Source organism: Xenopus tropicalis, chromosome 8, assembly GCF_000004195.4.
Source record: "Xenopus tropicalis strain Nigerian chromosome 8, UCB_Xtro_10.0, whole genome shotgun sequence".
Taxonomy (NCBI): Eukaryota; Metazoa; Chordata; class Amphibia; order Anura; family Pipidae; genus Xenopus; species Xenopus tropicalis.
In genome coordinates, this window is record NC_030684.2 from 2960622 (window position 1) to 2987253 (window position 26632).

Sequence of the window (26632 nt, forward strand, 5' to 3'; positions counted from 1 at the left end):
GCTACTGTCAGGGAAGGGCACTGACCCCAAGTCCTTTTTCTATCCCTTCTCCTTGTCACGTATTATTGTTCTCTGCTTTCAAATATTAACCCACTTACCTTATAATAGTTTTCTGGAGCCTTGGCGGGTTTGTACTTTGGAAACTAGCCAATGGTTTTTTCCTCTAATGTCCCTGTCCCACTGCATGCTGGGTAATGTAGTTTGGATGTAACTATTAGCCTACAGCTAGGATTAATATAAAACTACAATACCCAGCATGCAATTGGGCAGTATAGACAGAGGCTCCCATTTCTATTCTATTCAGGCTCAGCCTGTCTGCCCTACACCCTGCTCTGTTGGGTATAAGATTGTGCCATTACTATCTACTGGTATGGGGGGGAATTATCAGCCATCCCAGTAACTGGAGAGGGGGCAGAGGGCTTGGGTAGTGATTATATGCTTTAAAAAGGCAGGTTTTCCCATATATACTTTTATTTTTTTAGAGGTTTTTTTTGGCCTGGAAAGTTCATGTAGGAGCCGCTCATATCAGTCAGTAAATAGATCCCAATACAAACAGCTGATGTGACTCTATAATAACCAGTCATTCCCCTGCTGGAAAGTTCATGTAGGAGCCGCTCATATCAGTCAGTAAATAGATCCCAATACAAACAGCCGATGTGACTCTATAATAACCAGTCATTCCCCTGCTGGAAAGTTCATGTAGGAGCCGCTCATATCAGTCAGTAAATAGATCCCAATACAAACAGCCGATGTGACTCTATAATAACCAGTCATTCCCCTGCTGGAAAGTTCATGTAGGAGCCGCTCATATCATTCAGTAAATAGATCCCAATACAAACAGCCGATGTGACTCTATAATAACCAGTCATTCCCCTGCTGAAAAGTTCATGTAGGAGCCGCTCATATCAGTCAGTAAATAGATCCCAATACAAACAGCTGATGTGACTCTATAATAACCAGTCATTCCCCTGCTGGAAAGTTCATGTAGGAGCCGCTCATATCATTCAGTAAATAGATCCCAATACAAACAGCCGATGTGACTCTATAATAACCAGTCATTCCCCTGCTGAAAAGTTCATGTAGGAGCCGCTCATATCATTCAGTAAATAGATCCCAATACAAACAGCCGATGTGACTCTATAATAACCAGTCATTCCCCTGCTGGAAAGTTCATGTAGGAGCCGCTCATATCAGTCAGTAAATAGATCCCAATACAAACAGCCGATGTGACTCTATAATAACCAGTCATTCCCCTGCTGGAAAGTTCATGTAGGAGCCGCTCATATCATTCAGTAAATAGATCCCAATACAAACAGCCGATGTGACTCTATAATAACCAGTCATTCCCCTGCTGGAAAGTTCATGTAGGAGCCGCTCATATCATTCAGTAAATAGATCCCAATACAAACAGCTGATGTGACTCTATAATAACCAGTCATTCCCCTGCTGGAAAGTTCATGTAGGAGCCGCTCATATCATTCAGTAAATAGATCCCAATACAAACAGCTGATGTGACTCTATAATAACCAGTCATTCCCCTGCTGGAAAGTTCATGTAGGAGCCGCTCATATCAGTCAGTAAATAGATCCCAATACAAACAGCTGATGTGACTCTATTATAACCAGTCATTCCCCTGCTGGAAAGTTCATGTAGGAGCCGCTCATATCAGTCAGTAAATAGATCCCAATACAAACAGCTGATGTGACGCTATAATAACCAGTCATTCCCCTGCTGGAAAGTTCATGTAGGAGCCGCTCATATCAGTCAGTAAATAGATCCCAATACAAACAGCCGATGTGACTCTATAATAACAAGTCATTCCCCTGCTGGAAAGTTCATGTAGGAGCCGCTCATATCATTCAGTAAATAGATCCCAATACAAACAGCCGATGTGACTCTATAATAACCAGTCATTCCCCTGCTGGAAAGTTCATGTAGGAGCCGCTCATATCATTCAGTAAATAGATCCCAATACAAACAGCTGATGTGACTCTATAATAACCAGTCATTCCCCTGCTGGAAAGTTCATGTAGGAGCCGCTCATATCAGTCAGTAAATAGATCCCAATACAAACAGCCGATGTGACTCTATAATAACCAGTCATTCCCCTGCTGGAAAGTTCATGTAGGAGCCGCTCATATCAGTCAGTAAATAGATCCCAATACAAACAGCTGATGTGACTCTATAATAACCAGTCATTCCCCTGCTGGAAAGTTCATGTAGGAGCCGCTCATATCAGTCAGTAAATAGATCCCAATACAAACAGCCGATGTGACTCTATAATAACCAGTCATTCCCCTGCTGGAAAGTTCATGTAGGAGCCGCTCATATCATTCAGTAAATAGATCCCAATACAAACAGCTGATGTGACTCTATAATAACCAGTCATTCCCCTGCTGGAAAGTTCATGTAGGAGCCGCTCATATCAGTCAGTAAATAGATCCCAATACAAACAGCCGATGTGACTCTATAATAACCAGTCATTCCCCTGCTGGAAAGTTCATGTAGGAGCCGCTCATATCATTCAGTAAATAGATCCCAATACAAACAGCCGATGTGACTCTATAATAACCAGTCATTCCCCTGCTGGAAAGTTCATGTAGGAGCCGCTCATATCAGTCAGTAAATAGATCCCAATACAAACAGCCGATGTGACTCTATAATAACCAGTCATTCCCCTGCTGGAAAGTTCATGTAGGAGCCGCTCATATCAGTCAGTAAATAGATCCCAATACAAACAGCTGATGTGACTCTATAATAACCAGTCATTCCCCTGCTGGAAAGTTCATGTAGGAGCCGCTCATATCAGTCAGTAAATAGATCCCAATACAAACAGCTGATGTGACTCTATAATAACCAGTCATTCCCCTGCTGGAAAGTTCATGTAGGAGCCGCTCATATCATTCAGTAAATAGATCCCAATACAAACAGCCGATGTGACTCTATAATAACCAGTCATTCCCCTGCTGGAAAGTTCATGTAGGAGCCGCTCATATCAGTCAGTAAATAGATCCCAATACAAACAGCTGATGTGACTCTATAATAACCAGTCATTCCCCTGCTGGAAAGTTCATGTAGGAGCCGCTCATATCAGTCAGTAAATAGATCCCAATACAAACAGCTGATGTGACTCTATAATAACCAGTCATTCCCCTGCTGGAAAGTTCATGTAGGAGCCACTCATATCAGTCAGTAAATAGATCCCAATACAAACAGCTGATGTGACTCTATAATAACCAGTCAGTCCCCTGCTGGAAAGTTCATGTAGGAGCCGCTCATATCATTCAGTAAATAGATCCCAATACAAACAGCCGATGTGACTCTATAATAACCAGTCATTCCCCTGCTGGAAAGTTCATGTAGGAGCCGCTCATATCAGTCAGTAAATAGATCCCATACAAACAGCTGATGTGACTCTATAATAACCAGTCATTCCCTGCTGGAAAGTTCATGTAGGAGCCGCTCATATCATTCAGTAAACAGATCCCAATACAAACAGCTGATGTGACTCTATAATAACCAGTCAGTCCCCTGCTGGAAAGTTAATGTAGGAGCCGCTCATATCATTCAGTAAATAGATCCCAATACAAACAGCTGATGTGACTCTATAATAACCAGTCACTCCCCTGCTGGAAAGTTCATGTAGGAGCCGCTCATATCAGTCAGTAAATAGATCCCAATACAAACAGCTGATGTGACTCTATAATAAGCAGTCATTCCCCTGCTGGAAAGTTCATGTAGGAGCCGCTCATATCAGTCAGTAAATAGATCCCAATACAAACAGCTGATGTGACTCTATAATAAGCAGTCATTCCCCTGCTGGAAAGTTCATGTAGGAGCCGCTCATATCAGTCAGTAAATAGATCCCAATACAAACAGCTGATGTGACTCTATAATAACCAGTCATTCCCCTGCTGGAAAGTTCATGTAGGAGCCGCTCATATCAGTCAGTAAATAGATCCCAATACAAACAGCCGATGTGACTCTATAATAACCAGTCATTCCCCTGCTGGAAAGTTCATGTAGGAGCTGCTCATATCAGTCAGTAAATAGATCCCAATACAAACAGCTGATGTGACTCTATAATAACCAGTCATTCCCCTGCTGGAAAGTTCATGTAGGAGCCGCTCATATCATTCAGTAAATAGATCCCAATACAAACAGCTGATGTGACTCTATAATAACCAGTCATTCCCCTGCTGGAAAGTTCATGTAGGAGCCGCTCATATCATTCAGTAAATAGATCCCGATACAAACAGCCGATGTGACTCTATAATAACCAGTCATTCCCCTGCTGGAAAGTTCATGTAGGAGCCGCTCATATCAGTCAGTAAATAGATCCCAATACAAACAGCTGATGTGACTCTATAATAACCAGTCATTCCCCTGCTGGAAAGTTCATGTAGGAGCCGCTCATATCAGTCAGTAAATAGATCCCAATACAAACAGTCATTCCCCTGCTGGAAAGTTCATGTATGTTTATACTTCCCCTTTAAATAGACTTTTGTTTTTATGAAAGTAGGGGAAAGGTACCAGACAGAACAAACAAAGAATTGGTTGAATAACAGAAAAAGCCCGATGTTTGTTTACCAAGTTAACCCTTTGTAGGCCTGTCCCGGGCACAATAAATACCCCCCCCCCTCCCAGTTATGTGGGAAGCTGTAACTCGCGGGTTGAACAGAGGGAGGGAAACAGGTTTGTCGGGGCCGGGGCCGTTGTTGTTAATGAGTATATTTAGGCAGTGTTTGCTTTAGATGCGCATTGTGCTGTACTACTTGCCCTTTATTCCTCTGACAGTAACAGTGTGCCAGTTTCCCTTTATAACTTGTTCCATTCTCCATCTCCTTTGATACTCACCTATGCAGCAGGGTTAGCTTAATGTACCCCGGGTCGGGCTGCGATGTCCAAAGCCCACCGGGGCTATTACCCCAACACTGCCTCTGGGGCCCCTACACCGCCTCTGGGACCCCTGCACCGCCTCTGGGGCCCCTACACCGCCTCTGGGACCCCCTACACTGCCTCTGGGGCCCCTACACCGCCTCTGGGACCCCCTACACCACCTCTGGGGCCCCTACACCGCCTCTGGGGCCCCTACACCGCCTCTTGGCCCCCTACACTGCCTCTGGGGCCCCTACACCGCCTCTGGGACCCCCTACACCGCCTCATTCATTTAAACCACTGCCTGGTTGCTAGGGTAAATAAGACCCTAGCAACCAGATAGCTGCTGACATACCAAATGGAGAGCCGCTGAACAAAAAAGCTAAATAACTGAAAAACCATTAAAAAAAAAAAAAATGAAGACCAATTGCAAATTGTCTACATCATATTAAATGAGCATTTAAAGGTCAACTAACCCCTTTACTAATGAATTAACAAACAAGCGAGCGTTCGACATGCTTCGATTTATACAAACGAACTCCGATTTACAAACTTGAAAACTGATAATTGAGCCCATTAAGGCATGACGATCCGAATTACGGAAAGACCCCTTATCTGGAAAATTCTGAGCATTCTGGATAACAGGTCCCGTACCTGTATATGAGTTCTTTATTCTAACGAGTTTTCCTTAATGAGCGAGAATTCAACATGCGACTTTATTTGATTTAGAAAAACAACCTTGAAAATTGATAAATAAGCCCACTAAGGTATGATGATCTGAATTACAGAAAGACCCCTTATCCGGAGAACCCCAGGTCCTATTCTGGATAACAGGTCCTGTACCTGTATTTGAGCTTTTTATTCTAACGAGTTTTTCTTTAATAATAAATAAATTAATTGACACAATGATCCGAATTACGGAGAGACCCCTTATCCGGAAAACCCCGGGTCCTATTCTGGATAACAGGTCCCGTACTTGTATATGAGTTTTTCATTCTAACGAGTTTTCCTTTATTAATAAATAAGCGAGAATCCGACATGCGAGTTTATTCGATTTAGAAAAACAAAGTTGAAAATTGATAAATAAGCCCATAAAGTATGATGATCTGAATTACAGAAAGACCCCTTATCCGTAAAAAACTCTGGGTCCTATTCTGGATAACAGGTCCCTTACCTGTATAGGAGTTTTTTATTCTAACGAGTTTTCCTTAATTAATAAATGAGCCCATTAAGGTATAAAGATCCAAATTACGGAAAGACCCCTTATCTGGAAAACCCCAGGTCCTGAGCATTCTGGATAACGGGTCCTGTACTTGTATATGAGTTTTTTATTCTAACGAGTTTCCTCAACATGCGAGTTTATTTGATTTAGAAAAAAGTTAAAAATTGATAAATAAGCCCACTAAAGTATGATGATCCAAATTACAGAGAGACCCCTTATCCAGAAAACTCCGGGTCCTATTCTGGATAACAGGTCCCTTACTTGTATACAAGTTTTTTATTCAAACGAGTATTTTATTAATAAATAAGTGAGAATTTGACGTGCGAGTTTCTTCGATTTTAAAAATTGATAACTAAGCCCATAAAGTATGATGATCCAAATTACGGAAAGACCCCTTATCCGGAAAACTCCAGGTCCTATTCTGGATAACAGGATAACATACGAGTTTATTCGATTTAGAAAAACGAACTTGAAAATTGCTAAATAAGCTCACTAAAGTGTGATGATCCGAATTACGGAAATATCCCTTATCCGGAAAACTCCGGGTCCTATTCTGGATAACAGGTCCCATACCTGTATACGAGTTTGTCATTCTAACGAGTTTTCCTTTATTAACAAATAAGCGAGAATTCGACAAACTTGAAAATTGATAAATAAGCCCATAAAGTATGATGATCCAAATTACGGAGAGACCCCTTATCTGGAAAACCCCAGGTCCTGAACATTCTGGATAACAGGTCCTGTACTTGTATATGAGTTTGTTATCCTAACGAGTTTTCTTTAATTAATAAGTAAGCGAGAATTTGAGTTTCTTCGATTTTGAAAATTGATAACTAAGCCCATAAAGTATGATGATCCAAATTACGGAGAGACCCCTTATCCGGAAAACGCTGGGTCCTATGCTGGATAACAGGTCCCGCACCTGTATTCGAGCTTATTATTCAAACAAGTTTTTCTTTGATAATAAATAAATTATTTGACATGCGAATTTATTCGATTTAGGAAAAAAAACGTAAAAATTGATAAATAAGCCCACTAAAGTATGATGATCCGAATTACGGAGAGACCCCTTTTCAGGAAAAAACAGGTCCTGAGCATTCTGGATAACAGCTCCCGTACCTGTACTGATAAAAGTGGCCCCGAACCTTCTGAAACAATAGCAGATTTATCAAGGGCAGGGGGTTGGTTATAATGAGCCCTCGTTAATGTGTGTGTGTTCTGCAAACAGACAGCTCAGTGTTGGAGTCGGTGAAGCAACGCTGGAATCTGATTAATCACAGAGGGAAGGAGGGGAGGGCAAGACGGCGGGGCAGAACTTCCTGGTAGGTTAGTGAATAACCCCGAGGCGCGAGGGCTGCGTCCCATTCCTTCCTTGTCGCCGTCAAGCAGATCTTTCCCTCCCCAGCGAGATGCACTACAAGGAGGTGGTGAGACGTTGGCACGAGGGGGTCGTTGCCGCCGAGGGGAAAGACTACGACGCGGCTCTGAGGAGCTTCACCGCCATCGAGGATCCGCCCTCCAGGATTTGGTTTAACGTGGGGGGTATTTACCTGCTCAGGGGGGATTTGCCCCGGGCTTTGGAGGTAAGTGTCTCACTGGCTCCCGGGATATTTACTGTCAGGGCAAAGACACACAGAGCTACTTAGTAGCAGCTACTTGTCACGGCTAGTAAGGGTGAAGACACACAGAGCTACTTAGTAGCAGCTATTTGTCTTGGCTACTATGGGTGAAGACACACACAGCTACTTAGTAGCAGCTACAGAAACAGATAATCGTTTACTGATAATTGCCCCTACATGTGGTTTAGCAGGGGCAACTTTCAGTATTGTCTATGGCAGGAGATTGTCTGGGGTTTAGTAGCTGCTACTAAGTAGCTCCGTGTGTCTTCGCCCTTATTCGCCTGTAGATCAGAGGTATTGGGAGAAAGGAGGTTCCCAGGAAGGATTGAGTAACGTTGTAGGATCCTCTCCCTAAACCAGTTGCACCGGCACATACAGGAAAGGGTTAAGGGTGATGACAAACAGAGCTACTTAGTAGCAGCTACTTGTCACGGCTATAGCCGTGACAAGTAGCTGTTGCTAAGTAGCTCTGTGTGTCTTCACCCTTAGTAGCCATGACAAGTAGCTGCTACTAAGTAGCTCCGTGTGTCTTTCCCCCTTACATGTAATGACATTGCTGGGGCTCCTTGTCTGCCTGTAGAACCTTCCAGAGGGCACAAAGGGATATCCCTCGGTATTAGGAGACAGGAGGTTCCATGAAAGGATTGAGTAAAGTCCCTAAGGCTAAAGGCGGGCTTACACGGGCAGATTTCAGCAGTTTATCTGCCTGTGTAAGGGCTTCCCCAACATATGGCCTGAAATTGGGCAGTTTGAATTTTCTGTTGGATCGGGGGACTTGATTGGTTTGTTGATGTGGCCCCCAACCTGTAGGGGTGCATATCTTGAGAAGATTGGCTCACTAGGTTGCCCCCGCGCACGTCTGAACTGCTCCGAGGGTCCTTACCCCTTAGGGGCAGGTTTAATAAAATGTGAGATTAGAGCTCCTCCCTATTTCAACCCACTTTCTATTCATTCCTATGGGGGATTTAAGAAGCCTATTTATCACTGGGTGAAACCATTTCTGGGAATGGGGGGGCATTTATTAATCTAATTCCTTTTCTTGCTGCCCCCTACAGGCGTATGATAAATCGCTGGCCCAAGACCCCTGCCTGGCCGTGGGGTACTATCAGCGGGGGTACCTACAGTTCAAGTTAGGGAGGTAAGTCCATTCTTTTCAGTCGTTTCAGGGGTTGCTGGGAGTTGTAGTTTGGCAATTGACTCCATGATACAGGGTTATAGGCCCTAATGTTAATTATTGTCTGACACTTTGGGGGCCAATTACTAACTGTCGGATTTTATTTGTGTGTGTTAGTAAACGTGCCCCTTTGTGTTGAACTACAATTCCCAGAATGCCCCAGAGGAATGCTGGGAATGGGGGTTGGCTAACAGAACACTAAAGCCCCTTGTTTGTGGGTCTCCTCCCCCCCCCCGTAGGTATGAGAAGGCGCTGAGCGACTGCCACCTTGCCCTCTCCAACCTGAGGAACAACAGCTTCATAGACTACAAACAGCTGGGGCTGCGCCACGTGCTCTTCTCCTGGGAGGTACAGTATTGCCAGCTCCCCGGGCACGGCGCCCATAGCAACGCCCTGTAGGAAAGCCAACACATACATGCCCTATGTACTAACACTGACGGCCAATGTACCGTCTCTGCCATCATTGTTTTCTATTTCACCCACTTTCAAGGGGAAGTTAATCCCATCATTGTTTCCTATTTCACCCAGTTTCAAGGGGAAGTTAATTCCATCATTGTTTCTATTTCACACACTTTCAAGGGGAAGTTAATCCCATCATTGTTTCTATTTCACCCACTTTCAAGGGGAAGTTAATCCCATCATTGTTTCCTATTTCACCCAGTTTCAAGGGGAAGTTAATCCCATCATTGTTTTCTATTTCACCCACTTTCAAGGGGAAGTTAATCCCATCATTGTTTCTATTTCACCCACTTTCAAGGGGAAGTTAATCCCATCATTGTTTCCTATTTCACCCAGTTTCAAGGAGAAGTTAATCCCCTCATTGTTTTCTATTTCACCCAGTTTCAAGGAGAAGTTAATCCCATCATTGTTTCTATTTCACCCACTTTCAAGGGGAAGTTAATCCCATCATTGTTTCTATTTCACCCACTTTCAAGGGGAAGTTAATCCCATCATTGTTTCTATTTCACCCAGTTTCAAGGGGAAGTTAATCCCCTCATTGTTTCTATTTCACCCAGTTTCAAGGGGAAGTTAATCCCATCATTGTTTCTATTTCACCCACTTTCAAGGAGAAGTTAATCCCATCATTGTTTCTATTTCACCCACTTTCAATGGGAAGTTAATCCCATCATTGTTTCCTATTTCACCCAGTTTCAAGGAGAAGTTAATCCCCTCATTGTTTCTATTTCACCCAGTTTCAAGGGGAAGTTAATCCCATCATTGTTTCTATTTCACCCACTTTCAAGGGGAAGTTAATCCCATCATTGTTTCCTATTTCACCCAGTTTCAAGGAGAAGTTAATCCCCTCATTGTTTCTATTTCACCCACTTTCAAGGGGAAGTTAATCCCATCATTGTTTCCTATTTCACCCAGTTTCAAGGAGAAGTTAATCCCCTCATTGTTTCTATTTCACCCACTTTCAATGGGAAGTTAATCCCATCATTGTTTCCTATTTCACCCAGTTTCAAGGGGAAGTTAATCCCATCATTGTTTTCTATTTCACCCACTTTCAAGGGGAAGTTAATCCCATCATTGTTTTCTATTTCACCCACTTTCAAGGGGAAGTTAATCCCATCATTGTTTTCTATTTCACCCACTTTCAAGGGGAAGTTAATCCCATCATTGTTTCCTATTTCACCCACTTTCAAGGGGAAGTTAATCCCATCATTGTTTTCTATTTCACCCACTTTCAAGGGGAAGTTAATCCCATCATTGTTTCCTATTTCACCCAGTTTCAGGGAGAAGTTAATCCCCTCATTGTTTCTATTTCACCCAGTTTCAAGGGGAAGTTAATCCCATCATTGTTTCTATTTCACCCACTTTCAAGGGGAAGTTAATCCCATCATTGTTTTCTATTTCACACACTTTCAAGGGGAAGTTAATCCCATCATTGTTTTCTATTTCACCCACTTTCAAGGGGAAGTTAATCCCATCATTGTTTTCTATTTCACACACTTTCAAGGGGAAGTGAATCCCATCATTGTTTTCTATTTCACCCACTTTCAAGGGGAAGTTAATCCCATCATTGTTTTCTATTTCACCCACTTTCAAGGGGAAGTTAATCCCATCATTGTTTTCTATTTCACCCACTTTCAAGGGGAAGTTAATCCCATCATTGTTTTCTATTTCACCCAGTTTCAAGGGGAAGTTAATCCCATCATTGTTTTCTATTTCACCCACTTTCAAGGGGAAGTTAATCCCATCATTGTTTTCTTTTCACTCACTTTCAAGGGGAAGTTAATCCCATCATTGTTTTCTATTTCACCCACTTTCAAGGGGAAGTTAATTCCATCATTGTTTTCTATTTCACACACTTTCAAGGGGAAGTTAATTCCATCATTGTTTTCTATTTCACTCACTTTCAAGGGGAAGTTAATCCCATCATTGTTTCCTATTTCACCCACTTTCAAGGGGAAGTTAATTCCATCATTGTTTTCTATTTCACTCACTTTCAAGGGGAAGTTAATCCCATCATTGTTTCCTATTTCACACACTTTCATGGGGAAATTAATCCCATCATTGTTTCTATTTCACCCAGTTTCAAGGGGAAGTTAATCCCATCATTGTTTCTATTTCACACACTTTCAAGGGGAAGTTAATCCCATCATTGTTTCTATTTCACCCACTTTCAAGGGGAAGTTAATCCCATCATTGTTTCTATTTCACTCACTTTCAAGGGGAAGTTAATCCCATCATTGTTTCCTATTTCACACACTTTCATGGGGAAATTAATCCCATCATTGTTTTCTTTTCACACAATTACAAGTGAAACGTGCCAGTGCTTCTACAATGGCCGCTGGAGCACTTCCTGGCACTAATGATACATACAATGTGCGCAGGCGCAGTACAACATGGCCGCCGTCCTGTGTTCCCTGGGGAGATGGGAGAGTGCGGAGGAGAAGCTGAAGGAAACCCTGCAAGGAGATGGGAGAAATGCCAAGCTGGACTGGGCTCTGGATCAGGTGCAGGTGAGGTGCCAGATAAAGCTGCTGATTGGGCGGTGCCTCCCGCATTTCCTTAGCGCAACAGGGGTTATGTGATAAAGGGCACTAAGTTTGCCCAGGAGCAGTAACCCATAGCAACCAATCAGGAGGTAGAATTGACTGGTCACCTGTTTAAAAGCAAACATCTTATTGGTTGCTATCACTTACTGTTCCTGAGCAATACAAGTGCCTTATATTACATATGGGGGGTAAGTACCTTTATAGTACATATGGGGGGTAAGTGCCTTATATTACATATGGGGGTAAGTGCCTTATATTACATATGGGGGTAAGTGCGTTATAGTACATATGGGGGGTAAGTGCCTTATATTACATATGGGGGTAAGTGCCTTATATTACATATGGGGGTAAGTGCCTTATAGTACATATGGGGGGGTAAGTGCCTTATAGTACATGTGGGGGGGTAAGTGCCTTATATTACATATGGGGGTAAGTGCCTTATAGTACATATGGGGGGGTAAGTGCCTTATATTACATATGGGGGTAAGTGCCTTATATTACATATGGGGGTAAGTGCCTTATATTACACATGGGGGGGTAAGTGCCTTATATTACACATGGGGGGGTAAGTGCCTTATATTACACATGGAGGGTAAGTGCCTTATATTACACATGGAGGGTAAGTGCCTTATATTACATATGGGGGTAAGTGCCTTATATTACACATGGGGGGGTAAGTGCCTTATATTACACATGGGGGGTAAGTGCCTTATATTACACATGGGGGGGTAAGTGCCTTATATTACACATGGGGGGTAAGTGCCTTATATTACACATGGAGGGTAAGTGCCTTATATTACACATGGAGGGTAAGTGCCTTATATTACATATGGGGGTAAGTGCCTTATATTACACATGGGGGGTAAGTGCCTTATATTACACATGGAGGGTAAGTGCCTTATATTACATATGGGGGTAAGTGCCTTATATTACATATGGGGGTAAGTGCCTTATATTACACATGGAGGGTAAGTGCCTTATATTACATATGGGGGTAAGTGCCTTATATTACATATGGGGGTAAGTGCCTTATAGTACATATGGGGGGGGTAAGTGCCTTATATTACATATGGGGGTAAGTGCCTTATATTACACATGGGGGGGTAAGTGCCTTATATTACACATGGGGGTAAGTGCCTTATATTACACATGGGGGTAAGTGCCTTATAGTACATGTGGGGGGGTAAGTGCCTTATATTACATATGGGGGTAAGTGCCTTATAGTACATATGGGGGTAAGTGCCTTATATTACATATGGGGGTAAGTGCCTTATATTACATATGGGGGTAAGTGCCTTATATTACATATGGGGGGGTAAGTGCCTTATATTACATATGGGGGTAAGTGCCTTATAGTACACATGGGGGGTAAGTGCCTTATATTACATATGGGGGTAAGTGCCTTATATTACATATGGGGGTAAGTGCCTTATATTACATATGGGGGGGTAAGTGCCTTATAGTACATGTGGGGGGTAAGTGCCTTATAGTACATATGGGGGGGTAAGTGCCTTATATTACATATGGGGGGGTAAGTGCCTTATATTACATGTGGGGGGTAAGTGCCTTATATTACATGTGGGGGTAAGTACCTTATAGTACATATGGGGGGGTAAGTGCCTTATATTACATATGGGGGTAAGTGCCTTATATTACACATGGGGTAAGTGCCTTATATTACACATGGGGGGGTAAGTGCCTTATATTACACATGGGGGTAAGTGCCTTATATTACACATGGGGGTAAGTGCCTTATATTACACATGGGGGGGTAAGTGCCTTATATTACACATGGGGGGGTAAGTGCCTTATATTACATATGGGGGTAAGTGCCTTATATTACACATGGGGGGTAAGTGCCTTATATTACACATGGAGGGTAAGTGCCTTATATTACACATGGAGGGTAAGTGCCTTATATTACATATGGGGGTAAGTGCCTTATATTACACATGGGGGGAAGTGCCTTATATTACACATGGGGGGTAAGTGCCTTATATTACACATGGGGGGGGGTAAGTGCCTTATATTACACATGGAGGGTAAGTGCCTTATATTACACATGGAGGGTAAGTGCCTTATATTACATATGGGGGTAAGTGCCTTATATTACACATGGGGGGTAAGTGCCTTATATTACACATGGAGGGTAAGTGCCTTATATTACATATGGGGGTAAGTGCCTTATATTACACATGGGGGGGTAAGTGCCTTATATTACATATGGGGGTAAGTGCCTTATATTACATATGGGGGTAAGTGCCTTATATTACACATGGAGGGTAAGTGCCTTATATTACATATGGGGGTAAGTGCCTTATATTACATATGGGGGTAAGTGCCTTATAGTACATATGGGGGGGTAAGTGCCTTATATTACATATGGGGGTAAGTGCCTTATAGTACATATGGGGGGGTAAGTGCCTTATATTACACATGGGGGTAAGTGCCTTATATTACACATGGGGGAAGTGCCTTATAGTACATGTGGGGGGGTAAGTGCCTTATATTACATATGGGGGTAAGTGCCTTATATTACATATGGGGGGGTAAGTGCCTTATATTACATATGGGGGTAAGTGCCTTATATTACATATGGGGGTAAGTGCCTTATATTACATATGGGGGGGTAAGTGCCTTATAGTACATGTGGGGGGTAAGTGCCTTATAGTACATATGGGGGGGTAAGTGCCTTATATTACATATGGGGGGGTAAGTGCCTTATATTACATATGGGGGGGTAAGTGCCTTATAGTACATGTGGGGGGTAAGTACCTTATAGTACATATGGGGGGTAAGTGCCTTATATTACATATGGGGGTAAGTGCCTTATATTACACATGGGGGGGTAAGTGCCTTATATTACACATGGGGGTAAGTGCCTTATATTACACATGGGGGGGTAAGTGCCTTATATTACACATGGGGGGGTAAGTGCCTTATAGTACATATGGGGGTAAGTGCCTTATATTACACATGGGGGGTAAGTGCCTTATATTACACATGGAGGGTAAGTGCCTTATATTACACATGGAGGGTAAGTGCCTTATATTACATATGGGGGTAAGTGCCTTATATTACACATGGGGGGGTAAGTGCCTTATATTACACATGGGGGGTAAGTGCCTTATATTACACATGGGGGGTAAGTGCCTTATATTACACATGGAGGGTAAGTGCCTTATATTACACATGGGGGGGTAAGTGCCTTATATTACACATGGGGGGTAAGTGCATTATATTACACATGGAGGGTAAGTGCCTTATATTACACATGGAGGGTAAGTGCCTTATATTACATATGGGGGTAAGTGCCTTATATTACATATGGGGGTAAGTGCCTTATAGTACATATGGGGGGGTAAGTGCCTTATATTACACATGGGGGGGTGTAAGTGCCTTATATTACACATGGGGGGGTAAGTCTGTAGCAGTAAGGTTGCTAAATACCTTATTGGGGGAATGAAGGGCATTTCTCACACCTGAATAGTCATTAGTAATAAAACGTGAGGGTTTCACCTCAAACCGCCTTTTCCATTCCACAGAGGCGGAGCCTCCTCCAGCCAATGAGTGTGCCCGAGGGGGAATTTTTCAGGCCTCGCAAGCAGGAAGTGGAGCAGCTGAATTCTGTGGACTTCCTGGGGAAACCTACAGTAAGGATTTGCCTCTCTCACCCCCAGTGATTCACGGGACAGAAACTTCCCCACTCACTTCCTGGTGTTTGTGGGGCGGAACCTTTCCCTTCCCTAATAAATTCCCCCTTTTTATAGCTGATATGCCAACTGGGGCATGCTGGGACATTTTAAAGGGGAAACATCACTATTATAAAAAAAATACTCACTTAATCGTATCTGGCAGTTTGTTTACATATTTAAAAAAGCATTTGCTGAGTCCCTTAAGCATTATTTCCCCTTTAAAGGGGCGGGTCACCTTGCTGTATGTTATAGAATGGTGAATTCTAAGCAACTTTTCAATTGGTCTTCATTTTTTTTTGTTATTGTTACTTTATAGAACTTATTTTTTATTCAGGCCCCTTCCCTATTCATATATCACTTTCTCATTCAAACCACTCCCTGGTTGCTAAGGTCATTTGGACCCTAGCAACCAGAAACTATAAACTATAGCTGCTGTAAAGGTGCCTCGTAGAGTTACCTCAAAGGTGAACATCCCCTATAAGTAGATCAGGGCTATGAGCCAAATGGGACCCCCTAGCAGATATTTATGCCCCGCCCCCCACAAAAAAAACAACTAGGATGATGTCATAAATGTATCCTAGCAACGGTCTGACTGTTTTTTCTTTGCACAGGTCATTTCCTCCGTGGTACCCAATGACCAGTACAGTGGGTTTGAGCCTCTACGCCCCCAGGTAAGTTGGATTTACTCATTTACAGGGCGTTTATATAGCTGAGATCTCTAATCTCTCCCCCCCCCACCCACAGAACTACTATTCCCATCATCCCCTGAGAGTTAATAGGTACAAGTATAGACCCCTATGTAAAGCCTACAGTGTAAAGTTAGTCTTTGGGCACTTGGCCGACCCACGAATCGAGGCATTGAAGCCAATAAGATGCCATTCTGAGGCTATTGTTGCCCATTAAAGGGGAAGTTCACCTTTTCTAAGATCATTTGCAATTGGTCACAATTTTTTATTTGGTATTTTTTTTCAGTTTATTAACTTTTAGTATGTCTTAGAATGGCCTATTCCTAGCAACTCTGCAGTTGGTCTTCATTATTTATTTATTTTTTATAGTTTTTGAATTATTTGCCTTCCACTTCTGCCTCTTTGCAGCTTTCAAATGGGGGTCACTGACCCCGGCAGCCAAACCCTATTGCTCTGTGAGGCTCCAGTTTTATTGTTATTGTTACTTTTTATTCCTTATCTTTCTATTCAGCCCCTCCCCTATTCATATACCAGTCTCTCATCCAAACTATTCCCTGGTTGCTAAGGTAATTTGAGCCCTAGCAACAGGATAACTGACCCCGGCAGCCAAACCCTATTGCTCTGTGAGGCTCCAGTTTTATTGTTATTGTTACTTTTTATTCCTTATCTTTCTATTCAGCCCCTCTCCTATTCATATTCCAGGCTTTCCTATAAACCACTGCCTGGTTGCTAAGGTAAACAAGACCCTAGCAACCAGATAGCTGTCAACATTCTAAACTAGAGAGCTGATAAACAAAAAGCTAAATAACTGATAAACCACAAAACAAAAAAATGAAGACCAATTGCAAATTGTCTTAGAATATCAATGTCTACATCATACTAACAGTTTAAAGGTCAACTATCCCCTTTTTTTTGCTTTTTGTTCATCAGATCTCCAGTTTGGTATTTCAGCAGCAATCTGGTTGCTAGGGTCCAAATTACCCTAGCAACCAGGCAGACGTTAGACCGAGAGACGGGTATATGAATAGGGGAGGGGCTGAATAGAAAGATAAGGAATAAAAAGTAACAATAACAATAAAACTGGAGCCTCACAGAGCAATAGGGTTTGGCTGCCGGGGTAAGTTATCCTGTTGCTAGGGCTCAAATTACCTTAGCAACCAGGGAGTAGTTTGAATGAGAGACAGGTATATGAATAGGGGAGGGGCTGAATAGAAAGATAAGGAATAAAAAGTAACAATAACAATAAAACTGGAGCCTCACAGAGCAATAGGGTTTGGCTGCCGGGGTCACTGACCCCCATTTGAAAGCTGCAAAGAAGATAAATAATTCAATAACTATAAAAAATAAATAATGAAGACCAATTGCAAAGCTGCTAGGAATAGGCCATTCTATAACATAGTAAAAGTTAACCTGAAGGTGAACCATTAGATTGTAAGCTCTTGTGTGCAGGGATCTCTACTGCCATTTTTTATTCTGTGACCCTTATCTGTTAAACTATTATAAGATCCCTGGTTGTCAGAAATGAGCGTAAAGCGCCGTGTAACGGGCGGTCTCTTAATAAATGAGGATGATGATGTAATTGCTGGTTCGGCCAATGGCAGAGCTGCTTTTTACCATGATTAATAATGTGATCTTTCTGTTCCTGCAGCAACCGGGATTCTATGAGCCGTGCCGGGATGCCATGCAGTAAGTAACTCATTCCCATTATCCCTAAAGGGCAAGTAGTGCCTGCGAGCACCAATATGTGTAATGAAATTAAATCTCTTTGTCAATCACAGCTGTCGAGATGTAGTTCTCTCTGTCGGCCACTAGAGGTCGACTCTTCAACACTAAACTGCTCTACATTACTATCCCTTACTTCTAGAAAGTCATTATTATTCCCTCTGCAGAAAATCCCCTTTGAGTTACCCTTTAGTATGATGTAGAGAGTAATATTCTGAGACAATTTGCAATTGGTCTTCTTTTTTTATTATTTGTAGTTTTTTAAGTTTTTTCACTTTTTGTTCAGCAGCTATCTGGTTGCTAGGGTCCAAATTATCTTAGCAACCAGGGAGCCATTTGAATGCATAGGAGAGGACATGAATAGGGTAAACTATATGCAGCTTTGCAATTGGTCTTCATTATTTATTTTTATATATCAGTTTTGAATTATTTGCCTTCTTCTTCTGATTCTTATATATGAGAGTCGGAATTAATGAAGACCAATTGCAAAGTTGCTTAGAACTGGAGTGGGTTCACCTTTAAGTTAACTTTTAGTATGTTAAAGAATGGCCAGTTATGATCAACTTTTCAATTGGTCTTCATTATTTATTTGTTATAGTTTTTGAGCTATTTGACTTTTTCTTTCAACTCTTTCAAATGGGGGTCACTGACCCCGGCAGCCAAACCCTTTTGCTCTGTGAGGCTCGAGTTTTATTGTTATTGTTACTTTTTATTCCTTATCTTTCTACTCAGCCCCTCCCCTATTCATATACCAGCCTCTCATTCAAACCATTCCCTGGTTGCTAAGGTAGTTTGAGCCCTAGCAACAGGATAACTGACCCCGGCAGCCAAACCCTATTGCTCTGTGAGGCTCCAGTTTTATTGTTATTGTTACTTTATATTAGTTATTTTTCTATTCAGCCCCTCCCCTATTCATATATCAGTCTCTCATCCAAACCCCTCCCTGGTTGCTAAGGTAACTTGGACCCTAGCAACCAGATAGCTGCTGAAACTCCAAACTGGAACACTAAACGGAAATAATTTAAAAACTATAAATAATAAAAAATGAAGACCAATTGCAACTTTTCTCAGAATATTACTCTCTATTACTCATCATACTGAAAGTTAACCCAAAGGTGACCAACCCCTATAAGGAACTCCTGATATTTAATTTGTATTTCACCCCCCCCACCCCCCCCTGTAGATGCCGGGAGGCCGGCTATCACCGCGTCGTGGTGCATTATTACCCAGAGAATTCCAATGAAGTGGCAGTGAAAGCCAACAGCGTCCTGTTTGTCCTCAACAAAGATGGCGACTGGGCCACGGCTATTCACGATGGGCAGGTAAGTACTATGGCCACCGGCACTGGGCATACGGCTTTACTGATACCGTATGATTGCCAGAGCCGGCACTGGGCTTCATTCCTTATTATATATTTCCATACGGCCGGGAGCTGCCATATGGTTTCCCCCCGGACTGTACCACTATACAGGGAGAGGGAGACTTGATCTAATCCAGTTCTATGTTATTATTTCAACAGAAAATTCTCATCCCGACCAGCTTCCTGGAGCCGACAAACCCACCCAAAGCCGACATAAAGGTGAGCGAAACCGAGGCAGAAACTCGTTATTATTATAGGATAATGTCACTGACTGGTCCGACTGGTTCCTCTGGGTGTTTCTTAACTGGGCTCAGAAATGGTGAAACGGCGCCCACGCCCCAAATGTGGCACCGGCTGTGACCCGAAGCTGAATTGTGTATATTCTGCCAACTACCGATATACTGAGATGTACGGTATATACTCACTGGCCTCTGGGTGGGATAAACTACATCTCCCAGCATTCACAGATGGACAAGAGTTAACCCGCAGTTAGGCTACGTGTGTTCACTAAGGAACAAGGCAGGGCTGATTCTGTGTGCCTTCTGCTCCTGGGCTGCACTCCTTCCCATGGTCAGACTGATACATTAATCCAATCCCCCCCCCAGTACTTACCCAGGAACAGAGCTCTGATTCTCTGTACTTCCTGCTCCTGTGCTGCTCTCTTTCCCATGGTCAGGCAGGAACCTCCCCCCCTGGGTAAGTGAATCCAATCTCCCCCCAGTACTTACCCAGGAACAGAGCTCTGATTCTCTGTACTTCCTGCTCCTGTGCTGCTCTCTTTCCCATGGTCAGGCAGGAACCTCCCCCCCTGGGTAAGTGAATCCAATCCCCCCCCCAGTACTTACCCAGATACAGAGCTCTGATTCTCTGTACTTCCTGCTCCTGGGCTGCTCTCTTTCCCATGGTCAGGCAGGAACCTCCCCCCCTGGGTAAGTGAATCCAATCTCCCCCCAGTACTTACCCAGGTACAGAGCTCTGATTCTCTGTACTTCCTGCTCCTGGGCTGCTCTCTTTCCCATGGTCAGGCAGGAACCTCCCCCTGGGTAAGTGAATCCAATCTCCCCCCAGTACTTACCCAGGTACAGAGCTCTGATTCTCTGTACTTCCTGCTCCTGGGCTGCTCTCTTTCCCATGGTCAGGCAGGAACCCCCCCCCCTGGGTAAGTGAATCCAATCTCCCCCCAGTACTTACCCAGGTACAGAGCTCTGATTCTCTGTACTTCCTGCTCCTGGGCTGCTCTCTTTCCATGGTCAGACAGGAACCTCCCCCTGGGTAAGTGAATCCAATCTCCCCCCAGTACTTACCCAGGTACAGAGCTCTGATTCTCTGTACTTCCTGCTCCTGGGCTGCTCTCTTTCCCATGGTCAGGCAGGAACCTCCCCCTGGGTAAGTGAATCCAATCTCCCCCCAGTACTTACCCAGGTACAGAGCTCTGATTCTCTGTACTTCCTGCTCCTGGGCTGCTCTCTTTCCCATGGTCAGACAGGAACCTCCCCCTGGGTAAGTGAATCCAATCTCCCCCAGTACTTACCCAGGTACAGAGCTCTGATTCTCTGTACTTCCTGCTCCTGGGCTGCTCTCTTTCCCATGGTCAGGCAGGAACCTCCCCCTGGGTAAGTGAATCCAATCTCCCCCCAGTACTTACCCAGGTACAGAGCTCTGATTCTCTGTACTTCCTGCTCCTGGGCTGCTCTCTTTCCCATGGTCAGGCAGGAACCTCCCCCCCTGGGTAAGTGAATCCAATCTCCCCCCAGTACTTACCCAGGTACAGAGCTCTGATTCTCTGTACTTCCTGCTCCTGGGCTGCTCTCTTTCCCATGGTCAGACAGGAACCCCCCCCCTGGGTAAGTGAATCCAATCTCCCCCCAGTACTTACCCAGGTACAGAGCTCTGATTCTCTGTACTTCCTGCTCCTGGGCTGCTCTCTTTCCCATGGTCAGGAAGGGCAAGTTTATTCCATTCTCCCCCAGGAAATATGTTTTTGTAATATTTTACCCATTGGAACAGAAAATGAACAACGGAATTCCGCTGCCGCCAATGAAAACGCCTCCCACAAGACCCAACGTGAGGCCGGGGATGGAGCCGCTCACAGGGGTGCAAGCAGGTAGGGGCCCCAATACAATAAACATTCAGTAGAACATAGGGGCATTGGGTACATTGCTGGGGGTCAGTCTCTAAATTCTGCTTTTCCCAACCTGCAGGAGCGCCGGTGCCCCCTCAGCCAGCAGGAGGCGCAGCAGAGCCCTATAAGGTAGGGGCGGGGTTATTGGCGGTTGCTGTGTAGGTTCTGCTGCCAACGGCCTGTGGGTTTGGTACCATTTATGGGTCTGTGGTTCCTTCTCTTCCAGATAAAAGCGCTGCCGGTGGGGATGGAGCCAATAGTGGAAGTGGCGGTACCTGTGCAGCGATCCGTTCCGACCCATAAGGAAACGGTGAGCAGGAAAGGGGCTGGTGTGGGCCGGTGGGGTCCATGTTGCCCCAGACGAGGCTTGTTGCCCATTTATAACATCTTATACTTGTTTCCTTGGCAGGGAAACGTTCCATTGGGAAACGACGCCAGTTTGGTGGAGGATGCGGGACGTACCATTATCAAACCAAAGGGGGAATCCGCTCCAGAGCCGGGACCCTTCCCTACCAGACAGGTGAGATTGAGACGTAGCTTCTAAGTGCTGATTATTTTAACTCCGAGACCCCCCCGGAATCATTTTGCTTTGTCTCAACGCAGACAGGGCCGGATAATGGGCCAATGGCAACGCCCGTGCCGACGGATGATGACAAGCTAGTCCTGAGCGTTCATGCAGAGTTCACCGTAAATATGACGGTCAGCAAGGCCATTACCTACCCTGAGCTGCAGGGGGCGCTGAGGGAGGAGCTAAGGAAACACGGGGAACAGATGGCCAATCACCTGAGGTTTGTGTGCATCCAATTCCCTTCCTTCTTCCTGTATCCCTTTGCCTCTGATTGGTTCATTCTGTTGAACTGTCGTATCCAATCAGCCGTGGCCAAGAGCACTGAAGGGCAAGTCCAAGGGCTAAAGGGCAAGTACTGCTTCTATAACTCATCGCTAGCGGCCCCGGAATCCCTTCTAGAAGCTTCCGTGGGATTTTGGCTCAAACTGGATGTTTTCATATTTAGCTACAGGGACCCAGAGAGCAGGGGGCTCACCCCCGTGACGGGCAGTAAGGATTGGCAGGAGGTGCTGAAGCTTAGCCGAGCCAATCAAGTGACGTTATGCTGCAAGGTAGGAAACCGTCCCCAAGGGGCAAAAAATTATGTTTGATTTGGGGGGTGGGGGGGTTGGGAGTGGTTAGTAAAATAAGAATATTCTGTTTGCTCTGTTACATAATAGGGACTTTATCACTATGTAATAAAAGGCACTAAGTTTGCCCGGGAGCAGTAACCCATAGCAACCAATCAGCAAGAAGCATTTACTGGTCACCTGTTTAAAAGCAAAGATGTCATTGGTTGCTATGGGTTACTGCACCTTTTAGTATGCTATACAATGGGCAATTCTAATCAACTTTTCGATTGGTCTTCATTATTTCTTATAGTTTTTTTGATTATTTGCCTTTTTAAATGGGGGTCACTGACCCCGGCAGCCAAACCCTATTGCTCTGTGAGGCTCCAGTTTTATTGTTATTGTTACTTTTTATTCCTTATCTTTCTATTCAGCCCCTCCCCTATTCATATACCTGTCTCTCATTCAAACCACTCCCTGGTTGCTAAGGTCATTTCAGCCCTAGCAACAGGATAACTGACCCCGGCAGCCAAACCCTATTGCTCTGTGAGGCTCCAGTTTTATTGTTATTGTTACTTTTTATTCCTTATCTTTCTATTCAGCCCCTCCCCTATTCATATACCTGTCTCTCATTCAATCCACTCCCTGGTTGCTAAGGTCATTTCAGCCCTAGCAACAGGATAACTGACCCCGGCAGCCAAACCCTATTGCTCTGTGAGGCTCCAGTTTTATTGTTATTGTTACTTTTTATTCCTTATCTTTCTATTCAGCCCCTCCCCTATTCATATACCTGTCTCTCATTCAATCCACTCCCTGGTTGCTAAGGTAATTCGGACCCTAGCAACCAAATAGCTGCTGAACAAAAAGTGAAATAACTAAAAAACCTACAATTAATAAAAAATGAAGACCAATTGCAAACTGTCTCAGATTATCCCTCTCTGCATTATACTGAAAGTTAACCCAATGGTGACCGACCCCCTTAAGTGAAGATCACGTATTCGTTACAGGAGACGACTCTCTGCGCGGGGAGACCGGTTCTGTATCGGATGAGAGCGCAGTACGACTACCTGGCGCAGGGGCCGGCCGACCTGTCCTTCCAGCAGGGGGACCTCATCAGCATTCTGTCAGAAGGTGGGTACTGTGCTTGGCACCCTGACATAGGGGCATGGGGGGCATAGGGATCCTGATATAGGGGCATGGGGGGCATAGGGACCCTGATATAGGGACATGGGGGGCATAGGGACCCTGATATAGGTGCATGGGGGGCATAGGGACCCTGATATAGGGCCATGGGGGGCATAGGGACCCTGATATAGGGGCATGGGGGGCATAGGGACCCTGATATAGGGGCATGGGGGGCATAGGGACCCTGATATAGGGCCATGGGGGGCATAGGGACCCTGATATAGGGCCATGGGGGGGCATAGGGACCCTGATATAGGGGCATGGGGGGCATAGGGACCCTGATATAGGGGCATGGGGGGCATAGGGACCCTGATATAGGGGCATGGGGGGCATAGGGACCCTGATATATGGGCATGGGGGCATAGGGACCCTGATATATGGGCATGGGGGGCATAGGGTCCCTGATATAGGGACATGGGGGGCATAGGGACCCTGATATATGGGCATGGGGGGCATAGGGGCCCTGATATAGGGACATGGGGGGCATTTAATGACATGGGGGGCATAGGGAGCCTGATATAGGGACATAGGGGGCATTTAATGACATGGGGGGCATAGGGACCCTGATATAGGGGCATAGGGGGCATTTAACGACATGGGGGGCATAGGGACCCCGATATAGGGGCATGGGGGGCATAGGGACTGTGATATAGGGACATGGGGGGCATAGGGACCCCGATATAGGGGCATGGGGGGGCATAGGGACTGTGATATAGGGACATGGGGGGCATAGGGGCCCTGATATAGGGGCATGGGGGGCATAGGGGCCCTGATATAGGGGCATGGGGGGCATTTAATGACATGGGGGGCATTTACTGAAACCCCAGACTCAAATGCCCCCTATGCAAAGTGCCCCCAGTATGATCTCCTATCTGCAGGGCAGGGCACAAAGTGGGGGGCCCCAGCAGGAATCTCCGTGTATGTTTGTGGCCCTGTGATGTCTGATACAGAGGGGCCCCGAAATATAAGATAATTATTGCTGTTTATCTGCCAGTGAATGGGGAGTGGCTGGAGGGGCACTGCCACAGGGGCATCGGCATCTTCCCCAAGTGCTTCGCCCAGCGCGCCGAGGGCATCTGACTCCGGCACCGGGAATGCACACACGGGGGGCTCCCCCTCTTTATTCTTCCCAACGCAATTGCCCCGACCCGACCCGATCTCTAAGGCTAAGGGCAAACGCATGAAGAACGAGGATTGGATGCGACTCAGTAGCCAATCAGAGGGACTCTTATTAAACCTGAGACAGGATTGTACTTTCTATGAATTGTGTAAATTGTGTGTATATTTGTGTATAATGTTCTACGAATAAACTGTAACCTGTGATTGGCTGTGCCTCTATGTAGCGCCCCCCGGCTGTGCCTCTGTGTAGCGCCCCCCGGCTGTGCCTCTGTGTAGCGCCCCCCGGCTGTGCCTCTGTGTAGCGCCCCCCCGGCTGTGCCTCTGTGTAGCGCCCCCCGGCTGTGCCTCTCTGTAGCCCCCCCCGGCTGTGCCTCTGTGTAGCGCCCCCCGGCTGTGCCTCTGTGTAGCCCCCCCCGGCTGTGCCTCTGTGTAGCGCCCCCCGGCTGTGCCTCTCTGTAGCCCCCCCCGGCTGTGCCTCTATGTAGCGCCCCCCGGCTGTGCCTCTGTGTAGCGCCCCCCGGCTGTGCCTCTCTGTAGCCCCCCCCGGCTGTGCCTCTATGTAGCGCCCCCCGGCTGTGCCTCTGTGTAGCGCCCCCCCGGCTGTGCCTCTATGTAGCGCCCCCCGGCTGTGCCTCTCTGTAGCCCCCCCCCCGTCTGTGCCTCTGTGTAGCGCCCCCCGGCTGTGCCTCTATGTAGCCCCCCCCGGCTGTGCCTCTATGTAGCGCCCCCCGTCTGTGCCTCTGTGTAGCGCCCCCCCGGCTGTGCCTCTATGTAGTGCCCCCCCAGCTGTGCCTCTATGTAGCCCCCCCCGTCTGTGCCTCTGTGTAGCGCCCCCCCGGCTGTGCCTCTATGTAGTGCCCCCCAGCTGTGCCTCTATGTAGCGCCCCCCGGCTGTGCCTCTATGTAGCGCCCCCGGCTGTGCCTCTGTGTAGCGCCCCCCGGCTGTGCCTCTATGTAGCGCCCCCCGGCTGTGCCTCTATGTAGCGCCCCCGGCTGTGCCTCTGTGTAGCGCCCCCCGGCTGTGCCTCTATGTAGTGCCCCCCGGCTCTGCCTCTATGTAGCGCCCCCCGGCTGGGCCTCTATCTCTATGTAGCCCCCCCGGCTGTGCCTCTATGTAGCCCCCCCTGGCTGTGCCTCTGTGTAGCGCCCCCCGGCGCTGCCTCTATGTAGCGCCCCCCCGGCTGGGCCTCTGTGTAGCGCCCCCCGGCTGTGCCTCTGTGTAGCGCCCCCCGGCTGTGCCTCTATGTAGTGCCCCCCCAGCTGTGCCTCTATGTAGCGCCCCCCGTCTGTGCCTCTGTGTAGCGCCCCCCCGGCTGTGCCTCTATGTAGTGCCCCCCCAGCTGTGCCTCTATGTAGCGCCCCCCGGCTGTGCCTCTATGTAGCTCCCCCCGGCTGTGCCTCTATGTAGCGCCCCCGGCTGTGCCTCTGTGTAGCGCCCCCCGGCTGTGCCTCTATGTAGTGCCCCCCGGCTCTGCCTCTATGTAGCGCCCCCCGGCTGGGCCTCTATCTCTATGTAGCCCCCCCGGCTGTGCCTCTATGTAGCCCCCCCCGGCTGTGCCTCTATGTAGCCCCCCCTGGCTGTGCCTCTGTGTAGCGCCCCCCGGCGCTGCCTCTATGTAGCGCCCCCCCGGCTGGGCCTCTGTGTAGCGCCCCCCGGCTGTGCCTCTGTGTAGCGCCCCCCGGCTGTGCCTCTGTGTAGCGCCCCCCGGCTGTGCCTCTGTGTAGCGCCCCC

At 46.1% G+C, this 26632-nt stretch overlaps 1 protein-coding gene across 2 annotated transcripts; it reads left to right on the forward strand.

Moving 5' to 3' along the window:
• The first annotated feature begins 7293 nt into the window (after nt 1-7293).
• noxa1 (NADPH oxidase activator 1) lies at nt 7294-25104 on the forward strand. 2 transcript variants are annotated; one of them, NM_001005801.1, is given in 17 exon segments: nt 7391-7683; nt 8775-8857; nt 9133-9241; nt 11731-11859; nt 15441-15548; nt 16202-16261; nt 17925-17962; nt 19182-19320; nt 19518-19577; nt 21366-21462; nt 21560-21609; nt 21707-21790; nt 21890-22000; nt 22084-22268; nt 22494-22599; nt 23604-23727; nt 24776-25104. In NM_001005801.1, coding segments are annotated over 17 exon segments (1743 nt in total). In that variant the 5' UTR covers nt 7391-7509; the 3' UTR covers nt 24862-25104.
• The last annotated feature ends 1528 nt before the right edge of the window (nt 25105-26632 follow it).